Below are 21,753 nucleotides of genomic sequence, written 5' to 3'. Positions count from 1 at the left end.
TCATTTTGTATTGGGTTCTGATTGGTGATACCAGGTGTTCTGTGGCATTTATTCTTCATGTTGATATTATCTCGCATGTGTTGAGTGTTTCATGATTTTCTTTCATATTTTATTCTTGCATCAATCCTATGAGGTAGGTAGGATTAGCCCCATTCATAGAAAATTGACTGAGTTAGATATTTGTAGAGAGAAATTTCAGTGGCATATTTGCTTTGTTTGGGGGCCTTGAATGGTGGTGGGCACTCTCCTTCAAGAGGAGAAAAATGGGCTCTGTTCAGCCTTGATTTGACATTGATGGACATTCCCTTCTTCCTGAAAATCTCTCTTGCTTCCGTGATGCAACTTCTTCTGGTTTTTCTACCACTAAAATTTCAGATTTAAACTGTCATCCCTCAGACCTCTGTGTTCTTTGGGTGGAGATGTCGAGTAGACAGTTGGGCACACTGGAGGTTAGAGGAGAAGCCAGGACTGGAGTTGGGAATTCAGGAGTCTTCCACCTGTGGATGGCCTTTGCAGTCATAACAGCAGGTGTGCTACAGGAGTAGAGGAGGAGGCAGGAGTGCAGTAGAGAAGAGGGAAAGCCAGACCTGGGCTCTGCAGGGCTCTGCCATTTGGTGTTCTGGCAGAGGAGGAGGAGCTGGCAAAGGAGACCAAGAGGGAGTAGCCAATGACGTGGAAGAGAACCAGGGAGTATGGTGTCCTGGAAGTAGTCTAGTGGTCACGGAGGACCCAAGAAGAGGTGTCTCCAGGAGGAGATGCTCACTGTTGCTGAACATAGAGTAAGTTGAGGAGCAAGAGATGCTGATTTGGCAGCATGGAGTGCTGACAGTCACAGGATCTCATTCAGGACAGGAGCTCATGTGTCCCCAAGAATTCAGCTGCTGCCACTGGCTTTCAGTTTTATAGCTTTGGTTCTGATTTCTCTCCAGGTTTATACTTATTGCTTTTAATTATAATTATATCTGAGAGGGAACAAAGTATAGTAGAAAGATCATGGTCTATAGTTTCAGATGGGTCTGAGCTTGGCTGGCACTTACTAGCTGTGTGCCCTTGGGCAAATCACTTAACTCTCTGAGACTCAGTTTCCTCATTTATAAAAATGTGAATACCAAAGTGCAGTGCACAGGTTGGAAATGGGGATCAAAGAGAGGACAGTTATGATAATACAGAGCTCATTTTAAATCGCTTCTGTATTGCCAGTTCCTCACTTAGAATCTGACACACAGTAGGCACTCAGTAAGTATCTGTTCCATAGATGAATGAAGTGGCTGGCACTAAGTAGGTGGTAAGCAAATGTTCCTTTCCTTTCTTCTATATTTCCTTAAATATTTTTTCTGTATCACAAATGGATCCAAAACTTAAACTCTTAGTTTGTTAGGTGTGTTGTATATTTCCACCTCTTTATTGATAATTTACTTATGCCCATTCATAGTCATTAAATGAGTTATTATTGTCTGAAGTGTTTTTTAAATGGCTCATTAGCAAGTGGGGTAGTCCCTGGGTATATGTGATCATTGGTTCCTGGTCATGCCTGTCTCATTCATTCTCTTTCAAACCTACCTCTCCAGAACCTTTGCTTGTCTTCTCTTCTAAGGCTGTTTTTCAGGGAGCTTTCTGAGTAATATGAGTGGTGATTTTGGATACAGCAATGCCCAAGTGTTTAACATAGTTAGACAATGACTTTCACATTTTGGGAAAAGGAATACATTTTCAGGGAGTGTTTTTGGTCTGGTATGCCAAGCAGTTTATAGTAGGCTGAGACTAGCCGGACTAGCAAACAATGGTCATTCTTTAAGAAACTATTTCTTGGTCACAAATTGAATTTGAAGAATGTGCAAAAAATTCCACAAAAACCTGGAAAGTGCTGGCTTCTAGTTGGCTCCCTGATGCCTGTCAACGGAAGGCATGAGTCCTTCCCAAGTATAGGCATTTGCTCTTTAGTGCCTGTTTTCTTTTATGATTGTTATAAATAAATATATCTATGGAATTCCTCCAGGTCCATTTCCCTAAACCATTCTAGAAAGCTGGTGGTTTAGATGGAGGGTGGGGGGAATCTTGTTTTTTCTCTGAAACAGTAGTTTTTGCTTACAATGGTTTCTAAACAAAATGGCCAACAACTTTAAAACCTCAAATGCTAATGACTGGATTCAGCGAGATCTGATGGTGAAGTTCAGTCTGATTTATGGCTGCATCGCTTTCTGAGCAGATGTAATTACTCAAGTCAATGGCATAGTGTCAAATAAGCATTGGAACTGTCAAAATTAAATTCCCAGAGGGGATCACTTAACAGTAACAAACAGAAAGTAATGAAAATTAAACCAAAGCAGCTCTCATTTAAAAATCCGAGAGATGATTTGATTTTACAAATACAGACATGATGTTAGGTAGCAGTGGATTGGATGGTTAATAACATGGTATCTGCACAACAGTGGCTAAACCAGAGAATTGTTCATCTCGTTCACCAGTAAACTTGGGAGTAGGGAGACCAGAACTGTGTCATGGTTTAACAAGGTTATGGACACATAGCCTTGTTTCCTTTTCCACTCTGCTGTCATCATTCTCAAGATTGTCATGCCATCTTTTAAGCCGGCAGCTGCATCTCTGGGCATCATCTTGACATCCCAAAGAAAAATAAAGGAGGAAGGTTCAAAGGGCCGCAAGTCCATAACAGCCAAACCTAACTCCTTTAAAATGCTTTGTTAGAAACGTCAGGACTGACTTCTCTATGTCATTAGCTAGAGTGGATCATGTGGCCAGTTTAGCTGCAAGGGAAGCTGAAACGTCATGACAGTGTTTGGTATTCCAGCCTCTGTAGTAGAAGGCAAGGGAGAAAGAAGCTGGGAATAGCTTTTGGGTAGCCAATCCATAGTGTCTACGATGGTGGTTTTTGAATTTAATGCAAGCTGCTAGACTGTTACATAGTAGTTGGGAAACTAGACTTGAATGGGACTAATAAAAATTTAGCTTAAAATGTCTCATAGACATCTTGAGGGATAAAGGAGATTTATCTTAAGAATATTCTCTGGGAAAATTACAGTCAGTTCCTGCTGGCTTGAGAGTTTGATTTAAGATTTGCTAGTTGAAGTTTATTTTGAAACAGTTTCTTCATGCTTCATTTTATTATTCCATTTTTGTATTTTTCTGCTTTGTAGATCTTTTCCAAGTTGGTGGGCGGTGGGGAAGGAGGAAGTAAAGCAGGAAGATAGTGAAAGGGAATAATGAAAGATAAACTATATTAATGAATATTCTTTCTCTTCGCTTCAACTTCTCCTGAAATGCAAATAAACAACCTAGAATCTAACACATTCTAGGCAAACTTTGTCCATGAGGAGCCATTAACCCTTGAGGTAATGAGAGTGCTTCTGAATGGAAGGCTTAGTTTGCCAGCATCGTGCAATGGTGTAGGCAACCTTGGCTGGAGGTTGGAAGCCTTAGGTCCCTAATGGTGAAAGTGGGCTGTCCAGGCACCCTGAAAGCTCTTTCCTGGGACCTTTTCATGTGAGGCGGCATGCCTGGAAACACCCTGCATGGGCAGCTTACATGCAGCCCCCAGGCAGAGCCCAGAGACACAAGGGTCTCTGGCACAGGATGAAGTCTACCGAAGCCTGGATGTGAGGATCACCCTGATCCTTGCACTTGCACGGAAATGGGTGGAGGTGGTGGTGGTGCTGACAGTCTGCAGGGGGTAGAAATGGATCTGACAAATGCCATGTGAAGATTGGCCAGTGGCTTTTCTTTGGAGATTTGGGTGGCTTCACCATTTGGCTTCTTTGAGATGATGAAGAAAAAATGTGATTCACAACCATATTCAGTGACCATCCAGTATACCCTTATAAGCACATTGGCATGCATGCATGAAAATTTGGCCTTTTAATCTGAATAAAAGGATACTTCGCTGTTATCAAAATGCTGAAAGAATGGCCAGTGACAACCATGGGGAATTTAGCTGGGGCTGGAGTGGCTGGAGTGGTGAGCCCAGGGTGCAACTGGCTCCTCTGCTCAGGAGTGAGTGTTGGCTGCAGCCAGTGATGGGGACCTGCAGCCCAGGGCAGGGCTCCTCACTCCATCAGTGTCCACCCTCCACAGGTGAACACAAAAGGACACTTTTGGGCCTGGAGTAGACTCCAGTAAGTGAGAGTTTCATGGGGAAATTGACCAGGCAGTGAGGAATGTGAACCAGGGGTGAAGTCTGTAGGGCACAGTCTGCTTCCATAGCTGTCCCCCATCTCCCGTGGGACCTGGGACACCTGCTTGCATTGATGTTCCTCTCTGACCTGACACAGCACTGTGTGGCATCAGAGGTTTTGTTTGTAAAGCTCTTTCAGTTCCCTTGTGTGTTTTATAGTAAGTTCAGACTCTGAAGAGCTAGGGTTTGATTTTATTTTTTGTACAGTTATCCTTAAAGAACCAATGTCAACCGTGGAAAATACTTTTATTGAACCCCATGCATATTGAGAAATGTCAGAAGGGGACCCAGGTAGTTATTTTCATACCCAGACTGTGTCTACCCAACAGCAGCCTCCTCAGGGAAAATCCAATCCGCCAAATGCAAATTCTATTAGTATTGATTTTTCATCACACAGCCACAAAACAAACTGGACTTACAGGTTTTTTTTTTTTCTGGGTGTGGCTGGTTCATAAATAGTTGGCACATATAATTCCAACATTGATTTGAAAAAATATTTAAAATTTTATCAGTCATTTCAGTGATTCTAGAGTTTTATCCATGTGTTGTCAACCATGTGATGTTTCCGATTTCTGAATATTTCTATGCTGTCTGGTATCATATGAATAACAGCTGAATTTTTCCACCTTTCATCTGAATCGTAGTCTCTATGTCATACATTACATTGATTCCTACCTCTAAGCTATACTGCTATCGCAGTACATCCTAACCTTTTCTGGCTTATTATCTATTGACTTTTTGGTCCAAGATGTGTGGTTATACTGAGATCTGTGTTTTCTTCATTTCAGAGTCTGGGAAGTATTTGGCGGTTTCCAATGGAAAGTAAAACTTGAATTTCAAAAAAAGATGAAGTAGGGAGACTTAAATAAGCATGAAGGGTTTGTTGCATTGAAGAGCAATCTTTGGTATACTTAAGAAATAATTTCAGCATTTTTGGGGTTTTATGGGACCAGTGTATTTCCAAAGCCCTTGACATTCCTTTGGGGATTTATTTGTAACTTAGGCTGTCCTCACCAGCTCCTCGGCATTTGCTGCAGGCTGGGTGGGCTGCCGTGAATGCTTTGCTAGGAATGACAGTCATACCAGGTGGATCTGCCTCAATTTCTTTGGGTGTGTCCAAATACACTGGCTGCAGGGGTAGCTTCAAAAATGTTACCTTTTTTTTTTTTTAAGTGTAGTCTCATTCTGTCCACCAGGCTGGAGTGCAGTGGCGAAACCTCAGCTCATTGCAACCTCTGCCTCCCAGATTCAAGTGATTCTCCTGGTTCAGCCTCCTGAATAGCTGGGATTATAGGCACCCACCATTACACCTGCCTGGCTAATTTTTGTATTTTTGGTAGAAATGGAGTTTCACCATGTTGGCCAGGCTGGTCTTGAACTCTGACCTCAGGTGATTCACCCACTTCAGCCTCCTCAAGTGCTGGGATTATAGGTATGAGCTGCTGCACCCAGCCAATGTTTACCTTCATAGAATATCTTGATTAATAATGACCACCATGGCACATGTATGCCTATGTAACAAACCTACACATTTTGCACATGTATCCCAGAACTTAAAGCATAATAATAATAATAATAATAATAATAATAGTAATAATGTCCTAGCCCGTCAGGGTCTGACTACAGATGGCAGAAATCCAACTTGAGTTCATTTAAATTCCAGAATTCATTGGTTCTTGGAGCTATACCATGGGAAGGGCAGGGGTCCAGCTGGCCTGTGGGATGCCTAGAACTATGGCTGTAAGCATCACTGGAACTCTCTCCTCACCTCTGGTCTATTCTCCATGTGACAGCAAGAGCTGGCCACCAGCAATACCAGGTTTCTTCCTCCACAGCCTCATGAGCAGAAGCACAGGCCACATCTCCGGTCCAGCTCCAGTTAGGACAATTCCTGGAAAGTTCCCTGGGCAGTTTGGGGTCACAGGTCCATTACCAGAAGAATTAGGGGAGCTTTACTGGATAGACAGAAATAATGTGTATTCTCTTCATGGTACAGTATGGATTGGCTTCCTTATAGAGATTTTGTGGTGGACTTTAAGAATTTAGGCAAGTGGGAGGCTTTGGATTCACTTAGTCTTACTTTACGGAATCCTGAAGAAATGGCACCAATTTCAGTGAATGATGGCAGGGGCCACAGTTGCTGAGGGAACCCTCACCCCTCCTGGGCATTGGAAAGAATCTTTCTTGACTGAGGCTGAATACTATAAGACATAAAGGAGGAAGGCTATGTGGACTTTAATTTCTTTCGGTTTTAAGCTATAAGTCAAAGAAAGTCCTACTTTTGGACTTTAAATTGCCCCTGGGAATTTAGTGATGGGAAGGATTTCTGTGAAAATCTGGGTGTTTTTGTATTGCTTGTATTGTGTTATGAGCAGATGGTCATGTCATTATGTCATTTCTTTCCTGGGTCTATGCTGGGCTCTTTTGGACTATTGCATGAACTGGGCAAAATTTGGCACTGGAATAGGACAGGACAGCAGTAAGTTTTTAGCCCAGAGGTCAGCTTGACTTTGGAGTTGGCTAAGAATGAGTTCACTCATTTCAAAGCCTTCTGGGGTCCTGATAGGGGTGATATTCCCATATTTAATCCCAGGAAGACACATGGCAGGTCACTGATGAATCCAGGGCATCTCCTGAAGGTGGGGTGAGGTTGTCCTCATCCTCACTCTGAGGGGCAGCCACAGTCTGACCACAGGTTGACTGTCACACCCAGTGGGGTCAGGGACAACCAGCTGGGGATGTTCAGGGAGCTTCCATTCTCCTCTCTAAGGAGAGGAGCTGTGGTGTTGAGGAGCACAAGAGAGGATGTTTCTGGCCTGTCCCCATCCTATACCCCACGGTGCAGCTGAGGTCTATTGGGAGGAATACTGCCTGGTCGGCCTTCTTTCTTTACCTGGTGGTGTGAATGGATCAGAAGCCACAGGCATGTGTGTCTCCTCTTAGGCCTGCCTTCCTTTGGGAAGGCTCCATTTGGCATATTCCCACAACCCTGTGGGAATTCATGGGGTGAGGTCTAGGCCAGTTGCTCTCTGTCACACCTGGGAAGCTGCATGCTGAGCAGTCTGCCCTGCAGGCTCTTTCCGGGTCCTTCAGTGGTCCAGAACTGGAGCAGGGAGACCAGGAGGTAGAAAGCACAATGATGGCCACACGTTAGAGTCCATACTCTTCAATTCAGCTTTGTCAGTGATAAACCCAATATTTTACTTTCTGACTGTTACCTGTTTGTTCAATTCTGTTTTGAACTCAAATGTTCATCATCAGGACTTTCGTGTCTTATGCTTCAAATTCAGGAATGGTTGCTTTATACATTTAGCCTGGGGAAATGTAATTTGTTATTGATCAGCTCACTATAAATATATAGGCCCTTCTTTGGTTGCCCAAATGTATTACATTTGCTGTTTGTATCAGTTCGTTCTCACACTGCTATAAAGAACTACCTGAGACTGAGTAATTTATGAAGAAAAGAGATTTAATTGACTCACAATTCTGCAGATTGTATAGGAAGCGTGGGTGGGAGGCCTTAGAAAACTTACAATCTTGGCGGAAAGTGAAGGGGAAGCAAGTACATCTTTACCATGGTGGAGTAGGGGAGAGAGAGTGAAGTGGGGGACGTGCCACACACTTTCAAATAACCAGATCTTGTGAGACTCTATCATGAGACAGCATTAGGGGGATGGTGCTAAACCATTAGAAACCACTCCATGATCTAATCACCCCCCACCAGGCCCCACGTCCAATACTCAGATCACAATTCAACATGAGATTTGGGTGGGGACACAGAACTAAACCATATCACTATAAGAGATGGGTCCTAGGAATCAATGAGCTGTGTAAGTACAGTAGGACCAGGAGTTATGAGATCCAAAGAGAACTCAAATCTATTTTTGAAGACTTGATTTTCAAATCAAATCAAATGGATTTTTAGTTACTTGAATAATTTTCTCCAGGAAACACTTGGTAGAAATATCAAGAAGAAATAGCATTTGTTTTTCATGCAACTGTTCCATCACCCATTGTCTCAGAAAATATTTGGTTACCTATTCAACATTTTATTAGTGGATTTTTCTACCTCATTTGTGGATTTTGGCTTCTTGTCTACAATAATTATGTGAGTGGTAAGCACTGTTTCGGTACAATCACAGAATTAAAAAATGTAAGCATGTTTATCAGCTGCTATTTTGTTTGTAAATAGTAGACTGACTGTAAATCAAACTTAAAGTATTCGTTCATTCACCTCATATTTATTGAAGGTGTTTCTAAATGGTAGGCTAACTGTAAATCAAACTTAAAGTATTCATTTATTCACCCAGTATTTATTGAATGCTGACTCTGAGCCAGCACTTTCAGTGCTGTAGCACATTTGGCTAAAATCAGTGAGTTTCAGAGTTAAAATGGAGCATATTCAAGGGACTTGTGCCTGATAGAAGATGTTTTTTCTTTGTTTCTCCCTAGATTAATTGTGCTCTTTTTTTTTTTTTTTTTTTTTTTTTTTTTTTTTTTTTTTTGACAGGGTGACAGAGTGAGACCCTGTCTGTCTCACTCTGGGGTGGGGTGGTTCAATGATAAATCATAGCTCACTGCATTCCTGCCCTCCCAGGCTCAAGCAATGCTCCCACCTCAGCCTCCCATGTAGCTGGGACTACAGGTGCACGGCACCACGCCCAGTGAATTTTTTTTTTATTATTATAGAAATGGGGTTTCATCATGTTGCCCCAGACTGGTCTCAAACTTCTGGGCTCAGGTGGTCCACCTGCTGCAGCCTCCCAAAGTGCTGGGATTACAGACATGAGCCACCATGCCCAGCCATGTCGTGCTCTTATAACTACCCCTGTCCCACTCTAAAATCTACCATCCATTCATCTTTTTCCTTTTACCTTGAGAACTTAATGAAGTAACTATATGTGATTAAAACAACAACAACAACAACAACAACAACAACAACAACAACAACAACAACAAACCGGAAACAAAACCAAGAGAAAAGTAATGCTTTTAATCCAGAAAGTTTCAGTTACTATTTCAAATCAGTTTTCTCAGCATAATTTCTCTATGAATTGTGGCATTGTGGCATTGTTTTTACCATTGATTCACTTTATCAACTGATTCTGCACCTTCCTTCTCTTAATTCTGAGAAATCGTGCTTGATAGAGTTCACTTAAGAGGAAGCATGTTTATTTTTGTCCACCATGGATATGCCTGGACACTGAAGGATGACTCTGAACATCTAATTCAGGTGCTTGGACAGGTGGTGATGTCTGAACCAAGATTTTGAATAATTGGATATTGAATTTGATTCTGAATATATTCAGTTTGAAACTCATGTTGGACCATATAGACAGTAGGGGAATTTTGGTCTGGAATGGTTAGGCCAGAATTAGACATGCAGAAGTCAGCGGTTTTGCTGATAGTTGAAGCCTATGTAGCATCCCACATTCCTCTCCCTGAAGGCTTCCTGGGACGCGTCTCCCTACTTCTTGGAGCCCAGGACAGCTTTTTCAGAGCCTTGCAGTCTCTTGAAGGAGGGAAGAAGGTCTGGCGCTGTGATGTGATTTCTTGGACAGATCTGTACCTGATGCCTTTAGGGGCTGGGATCACTCTAGTTCCTCTCCAGACTTTAGCTTTCATCTTGATTTATAGACTTTCCTCAGGGACCCAGATTCACGGAGTCCCTGAATTGAAACTGCACATGAGGATGTTGTCTGGGACAGCAACTAAAGGATCCAAGTAGAGGTCTGGGGTCAAGGTAGAGGTCACAAACTGGCCGCCAATGGACCGAGTCTGGCCAGCTCGTGTGTATGTGTGTGTTCTTATACAGTGTGTGTGTGTGTGTATGTGTGTGTGTTTTAATGGAGTTAACCACCAATTAACATACAATTGGGAGTTTTCACACAAAAATCAGAGTTTTTAGCTTCTTAGGAAAAAAAATCTCAGAATGTCTGACAATGTGGAGCCTGGATACTTTTTGTCTGAATTTCTTTTTGTCAGCAGGAACCTAAACTGAATTGTGCCTTAGATGGAGCATATACCCTCCATAGATGTCACTTGCTGGAGGTTCGCGGTCCTTGTAGGCATTTCATGGTCTTTATGACTTGTAGGTGTGGTCATTGGAGACTCCTGGGTTGATCTCGATGGCCTGACATATTTTCCTTTAACACATAAACCATTTAAGTGAGCACCAAGTGTGTGGGCAGCACTGAGTGAGAAGGTGAGGAAGGGGCAGGTGAGATATGGTGCCCTGTCCACTCTGATGAACAGACCCTGCAGATATTGGTCAGGTTGGCCCAGGGACCTACCTCTGGACTTAGGCTTAGTTCTGGACTCAGTGTGTCAGCAGCCCTGGGGAAATCTCTGGAGGTCTGTCTGTGCAGGCTGAAGACCCTTCAAGGACAGACACTGCAGAGCCATTGGAATCTTGGAGCTCATCTATCTAAGAGCAATCATGGATCCATACTTTGACCCTTGAACCAAACTGGCCTCCTTGGGCCCTTTTGGATAAGACCAGGAGTTGGTGCTAGACCAATGTAAGAAATCTAGTTGCTGACCATGCCCTTACTTTTCATTCTCCAACAAACCAATAGAGGTCATATTCCCCATGGGAGCTATGGTGCAGAAGTATCTAGCCTGGCAATTGCTGGGTGTCTGAAAGACCACCAAATATTATCTGGCCACTCAGTCCCCAGCAAAACATTCTTAAATCTGAATAAAGCTTACTGGTATGAACTTTGGAAATGATTTTGCTGTGTTATGAAATTTTTGGAGTCATAGCAGGCTCTTACTGGGTTTCTTCTTCTGTCTGGAGCATCTTACCATCTGTCAAAGACAGCCTTGAGTGAGGAAGGACACAGACAGGAAATTCTTTTTATTTAACCCAAGTCCCTTAGGCTGCAACTTAAGCTCATTTCCTCGTTTTGGATCCTGTGAAGATAAAAAACAGCTTGTCATGGCCCTACCTGTCTTGCAGGGACTGTGAAGTTACCTCCCAGTGTTCCCTCTGTTGGACTATATAATTCCTGTTGAACTGATGTTTGAGTTTGTCCTTTCTCTTTAGAGGCACAGTGCATGGGATAGATAGCTTTAAAGAATGTATCCAGTATCGTCTTCCTTAGATGAGAATACTGTACATGATTACAAAGATTCTATGATTCATTTGTCTAGTAGAGAGGATGGTCTGTTTCAAGTTTCCAAGAATTCTTAAAAATAAATAAGGACTCACCTTGTCATATTCACCTTGGTGCTCTCAGAGTGCTGATTCCACAACCCAGACCTCAGAATGCAACCAACAGAACCTGAAACCACATTCACATTCCTTGTACCTTTATTTCACATTGAAGGATTGCACTCATGAGACATTCAAAACAGTGATCAGGAATAGAACAAAGTTTCATACTTCTAACCCCAGGAATAAGTTTTCTGTCAATATGAGCTCATGCACATTGATTTGTCTTTGCTGAAATGATTGTTCCTTAGTTAGACACTGGTTTAGTGACTTCACTCAGAGCTGAGGCACGGAGGATGAGAGGCAGGGCTGGAATGATGGGTGGGATTGGTTTTTATATGGGCCTCCTATGTATCTTTTTGTCCAGGTCTCTCTGAGTTAGGCATGGGCAAGTTAGGCATGAAGCACCAACAATGAATCAATTTTAATATCAAAGTCGATGGGAGTCCAGGAAATGAAAATATTTCCTCATCAGGTCAGGTGTTTTGTTTAATTGGCCCAGTGTGTGTTGCGGTGGGTGGGAGGAAGAGGTCATGATATTTGGCCTAAGGCATTTCAAGAACCTTAAATTCAGGATTGATCTTTATAAGGAGATGGACCATAAGGTTGCCTTGTAAGGTGTGGTTTCAGGGTCCCCAAAAGGCCTTTATGGTAAAAAACAACCTTCATTAGGTAAGTCTCTAAGGCTTAAATAGTCATTATTACAAAGTCACTCCTGTGGTTTAAAGTTTTGTCATAAGAATACAAATGTCCCTGAGAGTGAACATCACTCACTTATTCCATTCCTTCCAGAGACAGGGGCCGATGAGGACCCGCAGCACAAGGTGCAGTGATTGTGTGAGTAGGGAGGAAGAGTGCCCTGAAGAGAGGAAGATGGCGGGGGAAGGTGGGGTGGAGGCTGGTGGGAGTGGTAAACAGCTCTGGAGGTCCTACAGTTTCTTTTAGGATTGTATGCTTCTGTGGATATGGTCATTGATCATTGATAAGAGACCAATTCTGAGGGCCCATGAGCCTCTGGCAGAGCTGGGCTTTGGAGTTGGATAAAGCCGTGTTTGTGGTTGGCTCCATCCCTGGTACAACTGTGTGACTCTGGGCAATTCACTCACCCTCTCTGTTCCAGGCTTTGATTTCTTCATCTGTAATCTAGAGGGAGGAAGTATTTCCCAGGAGTGTGTGTTGTGAGCTCCTCTTGTAGTGTAAGTTTAGGTGCTTAGAACAGTGAGCACATAGTAGACTCTCCATGAGCCCATTTCCCATTCATTTCAGGTTCCCATTTTCATGTTTTAGGCTAAATCTGCATCATGTGGCCCTTTTCTTAACATGCAAATGCTGACCCAGGCAGTTATTGAGACACAGAGTTTGATGGTATTTGGTGTTTGGTGAGAGGAGGACAAACGGTCATGTGTGGACACACTTGGACTCTGATGGAGTGAGCAGATGAAATGGCGTGCATGAGATTGTGGCAACCAGAGGTAATTTCCCTTTTCCTTCTTTTTTATTTTTATTTTTTATTTTTTATTTATTTATTTATTTTTTTGAGACGGAGTTTCGCTCTTGTTACCCAGGCTGGAGTGCAATGGCGCGACCTCGGCTCACCGCAACCTCCGCCTCCTGGGTTCAGGCAATTCTCCTGCCTCAGCCTCCTGAGTAGCTGGGATTACAGGGACGCGCCACCACGCCCAGCTAGTTTTTTGTATTTTTAGTAGAGACGGGGTTTCACCATGTTGACCAGGATGGTCTCGATCTCTCGACCTCATGATCCACCCGCCTCGGCCTCCCAAAGTGCTGGGATTACAGGCTTGAGCCACCGCGCCCGGCCCCCCTTTCCCTTCTTTACCCTGCTCGTGTTATCTGAGCTTTTTGATGGGTTTGAATGGCTCTCCTTACGCTGGGCTGATGCATCCATTTGAAATGTGGATTCTCGTGTGAGTTAGAAATTATTCTGTGCTGTGTCCAAGGGTAAACGCAAGGTATCGCAGGGAAGAACAATGAACAGATTTACAAACTGCTCTTTTCACATGTCAGTAATAAAAGTAAATCATGTTCTGGCCTAAGTAGGTATGTACAGACTGAATCACATGTGCCTGGTAGAAAATGTGACAGTATTTGGGTTTCACAGTTCTCACATTTTCGAATGTCTGTTCAAGATCTCACTTTCACTGAGGGATATTTGGAATTAAACTGTAAAGAACAATGCGATTTGTATATTCATTTATTCATTTTCTTGGGAGAAACACTCAACCATGAGCTTCCATTTGCAGTTTTCGAATATCTTGTTTTGCTTTTACACACCTTTTGGTCAGTGTGAAATGTTGGATTCCTGGGAATGATTCCTGCTGAAGTTGCTTGTAGGTAAGGAAAGGTAAATGAAAATTGGAGAAGAGTAACCACGATTGCTAATTTTAAATGCCCAGAAAGTGATTGGTGTCTTCATAGTCTTTCCCAACTCAAAATTTCCAAGAGAGCGTGAGGCTACTTAACCTGTGATTTCTCCCTCACAGGTCTACAGGAACTTCACCTCTGGAGTTGGGAGGGAATGCTTTGTAGATTTTTGTCTGTGTCCATAGCCTAATATCATGCTTTTGTCTCCAAAATAGACATTCTTTCTCTAATGCTTCAAAATCCTCAAATTCATACTCTTCATTCATCCCTTGCATTTCTCTAATGAGTTCTTTCCCATGCTAATCTTACTCCAGAGGCAATGGGCAATTTTGGAAAGAGTGATGTGTGTTAGAATTCTCTATGTTTACTCTGTTCAGTATTTTCATCCAATATAAAAATCACATACTAACGCACACATGTGTCATCACACAACACTCTCCTTTTATTTTCTTCTCTGAGACTTCAGATGTGTTTTTCTTAATTGTTACTAAGTTTACAGGTTGTTGGTTTCGTTTTTAGGCTCCTTTTTTCTTTCCTGCAGCATGCCTTGCTTTACTCAATAGTCAGTTTCAGTTCCAGGTTTGCCCCAGATTTGTTTGACTGTTGCCTGAATATTTTGCATACATTTATATTATATTGCATTACAGTATCAGTTACATCGTGAGCTGAGAGATTTTGTTTGACAAAATGTTATGTTTCATTTTAGTAATTTTGAAAATGAAGAGAATTTCTTTGAACCCTCATAACTCAAGATAAAAATGTGGTTGTACTTTGTACTAACTTGCTTTTCTTCTGGAACAAAATATGGAAACATTTAAACTAGATATATGCAGATAGAACTGGAGTTTTACCGCCCCTTTACGCTACTGATGATCTTGGTTTGTTTTCTTTGTGGAAATGAATGCTTTTGCTATCTCACTTAGAATACAACGGATATTCTTCTTGATCAGGACAGTTTTACGTCGTTTTCTCAGAGGTGTTTTAAAGATTGTCCAACTGTATCACACAACATACTAACTTATTTACTATATAATGCTACTGGAGAATATGGCAAATTACTAATTTGTTATTCTTGCACTAGCGAGGCAATGTAATTAAACCAGACAATGCCTAGAGTTTATTTTGATTTGTTTCCTTTTTGGTTTGAATTTACCACCCACAGTTATCCGAAATGCATGAAGGCTTGTGGGTTCAGTATCTTTGTTTTGTTTCCATACTGTAATACTGTGCAAATACATGACTGTATTTAAAGTCTTTCGGATCATACTGATTAAACGTCATTTACTGTTTTCCTAACAATATCAAAGAAGATTAAAAAAATTCATTCTCCCAATCTGTTATTGCCACGAGTTGATAGTTGCGCTGTTTACATAGTTGACCACCCACTGAAGCCAAGGCACGTGAAACTGCTGTCCACTAAAATGGGCCTGAAAGTCACGTGGGACCCACCCAAAGATGCTACCAGTAGACCTGTGGAGCATTACAACATTGCCTATGGGAAGTCACTGAAAAGTCTTAAATACATCAAGGTGAATGCGGAGACATACTCCTTCCTTATTGAGGATGTGGGTAAGTGACACTCTGATCTTGTTCCCCGTCAGAATTAACTGTGCACCAGCGTTCTCAGTTACTTTCTCAGGATGACTGTGAGACAACCCATGGCTTGGCTCAAGGTCCCTCGCAGTTCTTTGGGAATAGAGAGCTGGGTTCTGAGACTCTCATGGGAGGCTGCTGATTGACAGCTGGCATCGGGCCCTTGGGCTTCCCCATCCGTGCATGTAAGCTCAAGTATTTCTGTCTCCAAACTGATGCAGCAGATGATTTTTAGTTTCTGAAAGTGCTCTTGGAAAGTAGATTGATCATTTTTTACTTCGCAGAAACTTGACTGCTAGACAAGCAAGCTGACCTAGGGACTTCTAACTTATATGCCATTTTATAAACAGGGATTGTGCAAGCTGTATGTCCCTGTAAATGTGGAATATCTTATGCCTAGCCACGTCTGGTTAAAGATGTAACACTTTGCCCTATTTAAATTTGATTTTAACTTGATTCTGAAAGTTTGGAATATTTGAGAGCTTGCCTCAATATATTTTGTCTTACAAGTGCAGATGTAGTTGGTTTTGGGCTTAGGCTTTGAGCTGCCTCTGAATCCTCTGTCTTCTACTTTTTGATTCCAGTAACCTGAAGCCCCATTGATTCTTGCCCCGTGTCATGGCCCAACATTAAGATGGATCATCAGGAAAGAACAGAAGTTGGCATTTAGGAAACAGGTCTCCCCTTGTGCCACCTTAGCACTTTGATCCTTTAGTGGATCATGATCAGCTGAGAGCCCCACAGCTTTGTTCCCCTGACCACAGCTGACCACACTTACTCCCTCTCCATCTCCTGCACTTACATCACACTCCCTGGGTAACAGAGCACAAAGTGTATAAAAGGGAGATGAAGGAAGACAGATTCCCTTCCTCATGGCTTCAGCTAAATGTCCATTTCCCTGAATCTCTTCCACATCACTCTGGCTCGCCAAGTCCGGCTGTGAGGTTAAATGGAGATTCTGTCAGATCAAAGGCATGAGCAGATCATATTTGCTTGCTCAAACCTTGAGTTGTTATGATGGCTGCAGAGAAGAAAAACATGTGAAAAGAGAGTCATAGAGCTCACTAGAAAACAAATAGTATCTCCCAGACAACTTTCTGATGAGTTAACTGAATGGGAATCAAACACATGTGTATTAAATGTCTTTGAAATATAAACAAGCTCAGAGTAAAGAGAGAAAGTGTCTGGCGAAGCATGATTTTGCATTCTGCCTGACCCCAGGTCATTTCCCAATTAGCCTGGCGTGTGGTGCCAAACCCTAAATGCCACCAGGCCCTGCCGCAGTGAGATAGAAGTCGCACCAGTCTTGATCACAGCAGATGTCCCAGAGGGTGTCAGCCAGGCTTCTGGTCCTGGGCCTCTGGCTTGAGAACTGAGTGAAATTTTGTTACAGCAATGCTCCCTACTTTGAGAAATGTCATTGTCATTATGACCTTTGACAGAAGTAACTCTCCAAACATTATCTTCTGAAATATCCACAGACTTTCATCTCTTCAAGGAATTGGCACCCCACTTACCTGTCACAAGAGAATGATTAATTTTCAGGAAACCCAGCACTTACAGAGTTTTACTTTGCAAAGCTACACTTTCAGGGTGCACTCCCCTCATAACACGGGTCTTGGTTTTCTTTCCCATCCCACCAACTTTAGGAGCTCAGCCTAAGAGACCTCTGTTATTTGGCCTTGACCCCTTGATGAAAGTCAAAAAGTGAAGCCCAGTTATGTCAAGATTAGCATTTCTAAGACTCCAGGAAATATATATTTTCTAGCTTTTTGTTGGAATGGTCAAAAACAACCTGCAGACATAGTAAAGGGACCATTTTATTGTGAAAAAGAGAAAATTTTGTGAAGCTTTATGCACTGTGGTGAAGATTTCCCATATGGTATATTTTATGAGTTTCATTGACATTTCTTATTATTTTCCAGAGATTTTCATTTGGAGCCTCTAATGGGGAAAGATTATTAGTAGTGACTGACAGTGTGTGTTCAAACACCTATTTAGTGGACAGGGATTTCCTGTTTCCTACATGGATTTCACATTAAAGCCCTCAAAAGCTCTTTTTGTTGACTGTTTATGACTCCAGGTTTATTACACATAGCATGTGCTTTGTGTAAAATAAAGTTTATGTTCTTTGGGTCATGTGGTTTTTGGTTGCATGAGAAGAATGTTAGTGATTTTAATTTTAAAAAAGTGACATCTATCATTACGCTTGTCACTTAATTTTGAGTTTTGTATTTGCTTGTAACTGGTATAAGGAAGATGGTTATTCATGGTTAGTGAGTGAAACTGTGTCATTCTTGGAGATCTGAATCGGTGGCTTGATATGAACCATATGTTTCAGAGCCGGGGGTAGTGTACTTTGTGCTGCTTACTGCAGAAAACCACAGTGGAGTGAGCCGTCCTGTTTACAGAGCTGAAAGCCCACCTGGTAAGTCTTATCTGGAATCAGAGGCTGTAGTGTTGTTACTTAGATTGAGAGAGACATCCTTTCTTGCTTCCCTTGCTTCTTCCAGTAAATACAGAGTTATTAAATAATTTCTGAACAAGAACTTTTTAGACTGTATAGCAAGCTGACAGATTGAAAAGTGGAAAAGACTTATCTTTTCTTTTAAAATAGTTTGAATGTAGATTATTAGCATTTCATCCAGATGTTTTGAATAAGCCATGTGTAAAAGACCAAAACTATGTATTGTCCATAAAACTGAGGAGTTGAGTCACTAATATGGGCTGAGCAGATTCTTTTGAAGCTTGTTGAAAAGATCATTTAATTATACATTATGGATGCACTGAAATGTGGAAATCCCAGTGGTCCTCATTTCTAACTATCAAGTTGCATTTCCCTAATTTAGGAGGTGAATGGATCAAGATTGATGGTTTTCCCATTAAGGGTCCAGGACCATTTAATGAAACCGTCACAGGTACTCCTTGCTCCTTCATGTCAGATTCATGTCTCCACTGAAGCAATGTCTCGCGAGAGAGTTGTGCTTCCGTCACACACATGTGCTCACAAACCTTCATCAAGTTCCCATCGCTAAACTAACACACGCCACACAGTCTGGGTCTATCTGTTCTGCATCCGATGAACTAGACTGTAACCAGTGTTGCTTACTGTTCACCATTCTTTCGTGTTCTCACGTGGGGAGGTGTCTGCGTCTACATCTGGGGATATTGTCACCCTCTTCACAGGCAAATATGGTGGTTGAGATGGCAGTACTGACCAGATCAGATTTATAGCTCTTCTACCTGTGAATCCATGAATGGGGCCCCCACAAAATAGTGGCTTTTATGGGCTAACATGTTGCTTCAAGTCTTGCTTTTTTCTTACGACCTTGGGATATTTTGTGATATGTTAATGACCTACCTTCCATCTCTGCTCCATATTTGTGTATCTGTTCGTTTTCTCATTTGGATGTTGATGTTGTCTGGTCATATTGTTTAATTACTGAGAAAAGTGTTGACATTTCTTGTGTGTTTCTTGAATATATTTAATTGATGGTGAAAAAATAATGTAAAATGAATGCAGCTATTTCAGAGTATGGTTGCGTAATAATATCTCAAAGGCACTATGGTAAAGAGCTATGTTTTATTTTCATGTGTTAATGTGTTTAAATACGTCAATCTGGTGTTACTGTTGACAGGAAGGTGAGTATGATGAAACCAAGGACATTTATCTGCTTTTCAGACCAGATTTGATGGGTGTAGGTGGTTCTCAAAGGGTGCATGTTATACGAAAAGGGGGTGGAAGAATAAAACAATTAGAAAGGAAAACTGGCTTTTGGGTGAGAGGTTAACTGTCCTTGTTCGAGTGACTACGAGGTGTTGCAATGGCAATGTCTTGCAGGTGATTTGAGAAGAGACAATGGAAATTGGAAGAGGGAAGTAAGAATAAGATATGGATTTAGGAGTCATGCTCTGAAGCAAGAGTTAAAGCAGAGAGCACACGAGTGGCTGAGGTTTAGCAGAGAGAAGAGCGGGAGGCTGGGGATCAAACCATGGAAATACTGACAGTCAAATGGTCAGCAAGTTACTACACCTAGCAAGGGTGCGAAAGAAGAAAAGCTGTTTATTTTCAGAGGTTGTTTACCCCTGAAGACACACACCTCAACAGGCACACATGAATCTTTTACTGATGGGTGTTTGTGCCTCTCATTTGAATCTTATGTTTTGTGTTTTAAATAAGCATTTTATGTATGCATCCTTCCTGATAAAGTTTTTCGAATGACAGCAGCTTTAGAACAAGTGATTTTCTTGCTTTTTCAGAAGTAATTAACTTCCTATGCCCTCTTGAGTAGTGTATGTGCACACAAGTCTGTGACCTTTGCAAGTGAGCAAGCAGAAGCCCTGGGGACCAGGGATCAGGCAGCCATGTTCCAGCTCATTACTGGTTGTATGTACTGTGAGATTATTGAACTTCTCTCTGCAGGAGGCTTTGTAGGCCCTGGTTAAAGCACTCTGCTATAATACATGATGTTTCGTTTGTCATACATGATGACTAAAAAAGATATCAGAAGAAATTGCTGGCTCAAACCACTTGAAGCATATAATATAAAGCAGAACTGAAAAAAAAATAGGAATATCCAGAAAGCACATACCAGGTTGTAGTACTCCACAAACTACATTTCATTGTCAGTAAAAATCATAATTGTTGTGAAATTACCAATCAGTGATCATCATGTACCTATACCTTTTGATGAGGCTTGGAAAATATGATCTGCTATTATTCTGAGAAATTGTTAAATAGATGATAATCTTGCCAAACAAAATAAGTATTCAGAATACCCTGTCTTCATTCAAAGAAAGGAATTCGCCTTCAAAAATGCAGACATTAGCACTGGGACCTGGTGTAAGGCCAAGAGGAATTCACTTTAGTGCTTTGACTTATAGGGTCTCGTGTCTTTCCTGTGTTTTATTAGAAACCAGAGGAATATCCATTTTTTTTTTATGCTGCTCAAAACAGTGCCTGCAGTTCTGATTCCAGAGGGCCCCCTTTTGCAGGCTTACTGCCATCTACTGAATTGTCTTTACCTAAAAATAGGACTTTAATTATTTAATTCATTTATTCCAGGCAGAGTTCTAGGTGCTAGAGATACAAGACAGACAAGGGCTCACCTTAATGAAACTTATTCTCTAATGAGAAAGAAAGATAAACAAACAGCACAAAATGATGCATATAGTCTATAAGTTTGCTGGGGCTGCCATAACAAAATGCCACGGACTGGTTGGCTTAAACAGCACAAATTTATTTGTCTTGATTATTGGGTCTAGAAGTTCAAGGTCCCGGTGTTGGCAGGCTTGATTTCTCCTGAGGCCTCTCTCCCTGGCTTGTAGATGGCCACCTTTTTGCTGCATCCTCGAATGGCCTTTTCTCTGTGAGTATGCATCCTTGGTATCTGTGTGTCCAAATTTCCTCTTTATAAGGTCACCAGTCAAATTGGATGAGGCCCCACCCTAATGACCTCATATTAACTCACCTCTTTAAAGACCCTGTTTCTGAATATGGTCAGATATTAGGACTTCAACATATGAATTTGGCAGAGGGGACACAACGAAGCCCATAACAAACTCATAAATTCTTTGAAAAATAAACGGCACTATCATATAGAATAAGCAGATGGGAGTGAGGGTTTGGGAGACTAGGAGACCCTGATAAGACGGTGGCACCAGGTTGAGACTGTGAGAGACTGTGAGGGTGAAGCCACGTGGGGAGGAGGAGAAGGAGGAGGACCATGCCAGAAAGCCCTGGAGATTGTGGAGGACTTAAGTAATTCTCAGACTGGTCACTCATCCAAATACGAAACCTCTAGGGTCTCCGAAAATGACAGGACTGAGAGAATGCAGCGCGAGGGCGGCAGTTTCGGCTTCTGCCAGTCGGCAAACTTTCTTTGTACTTGATGCAGAATCCCTCTGGCTGGGATGTAAATCTGTATCCTCTTGTTCTGTCCCCAGGGAAGAGATGTCACAACTCTGTTCATGTATTGGAATACTATTAGGTAGCTTTTCTGCAGACTTCTGCAAGTTGTTTTGACTTTTTTCTGTAACAGGATCTGGGTAACCTGGCAGTGCAGGGCCAGGCCCTGGGGGTCAGGACAGGGACACAGACTCGTCCCCACTCTGCTACCTGCCAGCCCAGGGCCTCAGCGCAGCTCGTTAGTCGGCTTTTGTCAAACTTCATCCGGGAAACAGTGTGAGATTCTGTTTAGCTCTGAATATGATGGTATCTATTTAATAATTTTTAAGGTTTTTCTAAAAATCAAGTCCTCTGTGCTTTCCTCAAGTTTTGGAGCCTAAACTAGGCCTAGTGCTGAAATCAAAGTCTGATTTCTGCCTTGTTTTTCTTTACATTATATTTCAGTTCATGACGCTTGCTCTTTTTTTT

At 42.0% G+C, this 21,753-nt stretch overlaps 1 protein-coding gene across 3 annotated transcripts in view; it reads left to right on the top strand.

Annotated features, from left to right (window-relative positions):
* The window catches only part of FNDC1 (fibronectin type III domain containing 1), a 101,794-nt gene that overhangs the window by 14,261 nt on the left and 65,780 nt on the right, over positions 1–21,753 (top strand). Inside the window, exons 2-4 of one of the 3 annotated variants that reach the window (XM_039467946.2) lie at positions 15,159–15,353; positions 17,719–17,805; positions 18,227–18,295. The exons of 1 other annotated variant lie outside the window; for it this stretch is intronic. In XM_039467946.2, coding sequence (XP_039323880.2) covers positions 15,159–15,353; positions 17,719–17,805; positions 18,227–18,295 — 351 coding nt within the window. Of the gene's footprint in view, positions 1–15,117; positions 15,354–17,718; positions 17,806–18,226; positions 18,296–21,753 lie in introns of those variants that run through there. One more of the 3 variants, XM_074397184.1, reaches the window with a different exon arrangement.

This window comes from Saimiri boliviensis, chromosome 4 (genome assembly GCF_048565385.1).
Source record: "Saimiri boliviensis isolate mSaiBol1 chromosome 4, mSaiBol1.pri, whole genome shotgun sequence".
Classification (NCBI taxonomy): domain Eukaryota; kingdom Metazoa; phylum Chordata; class Mammalia; order Primates; family Cebidae; genus Saimiri; species Saimiri boliviensis.
This window is presented reverse-complemented; position numbering and strand designations above follow the sequence as displayed.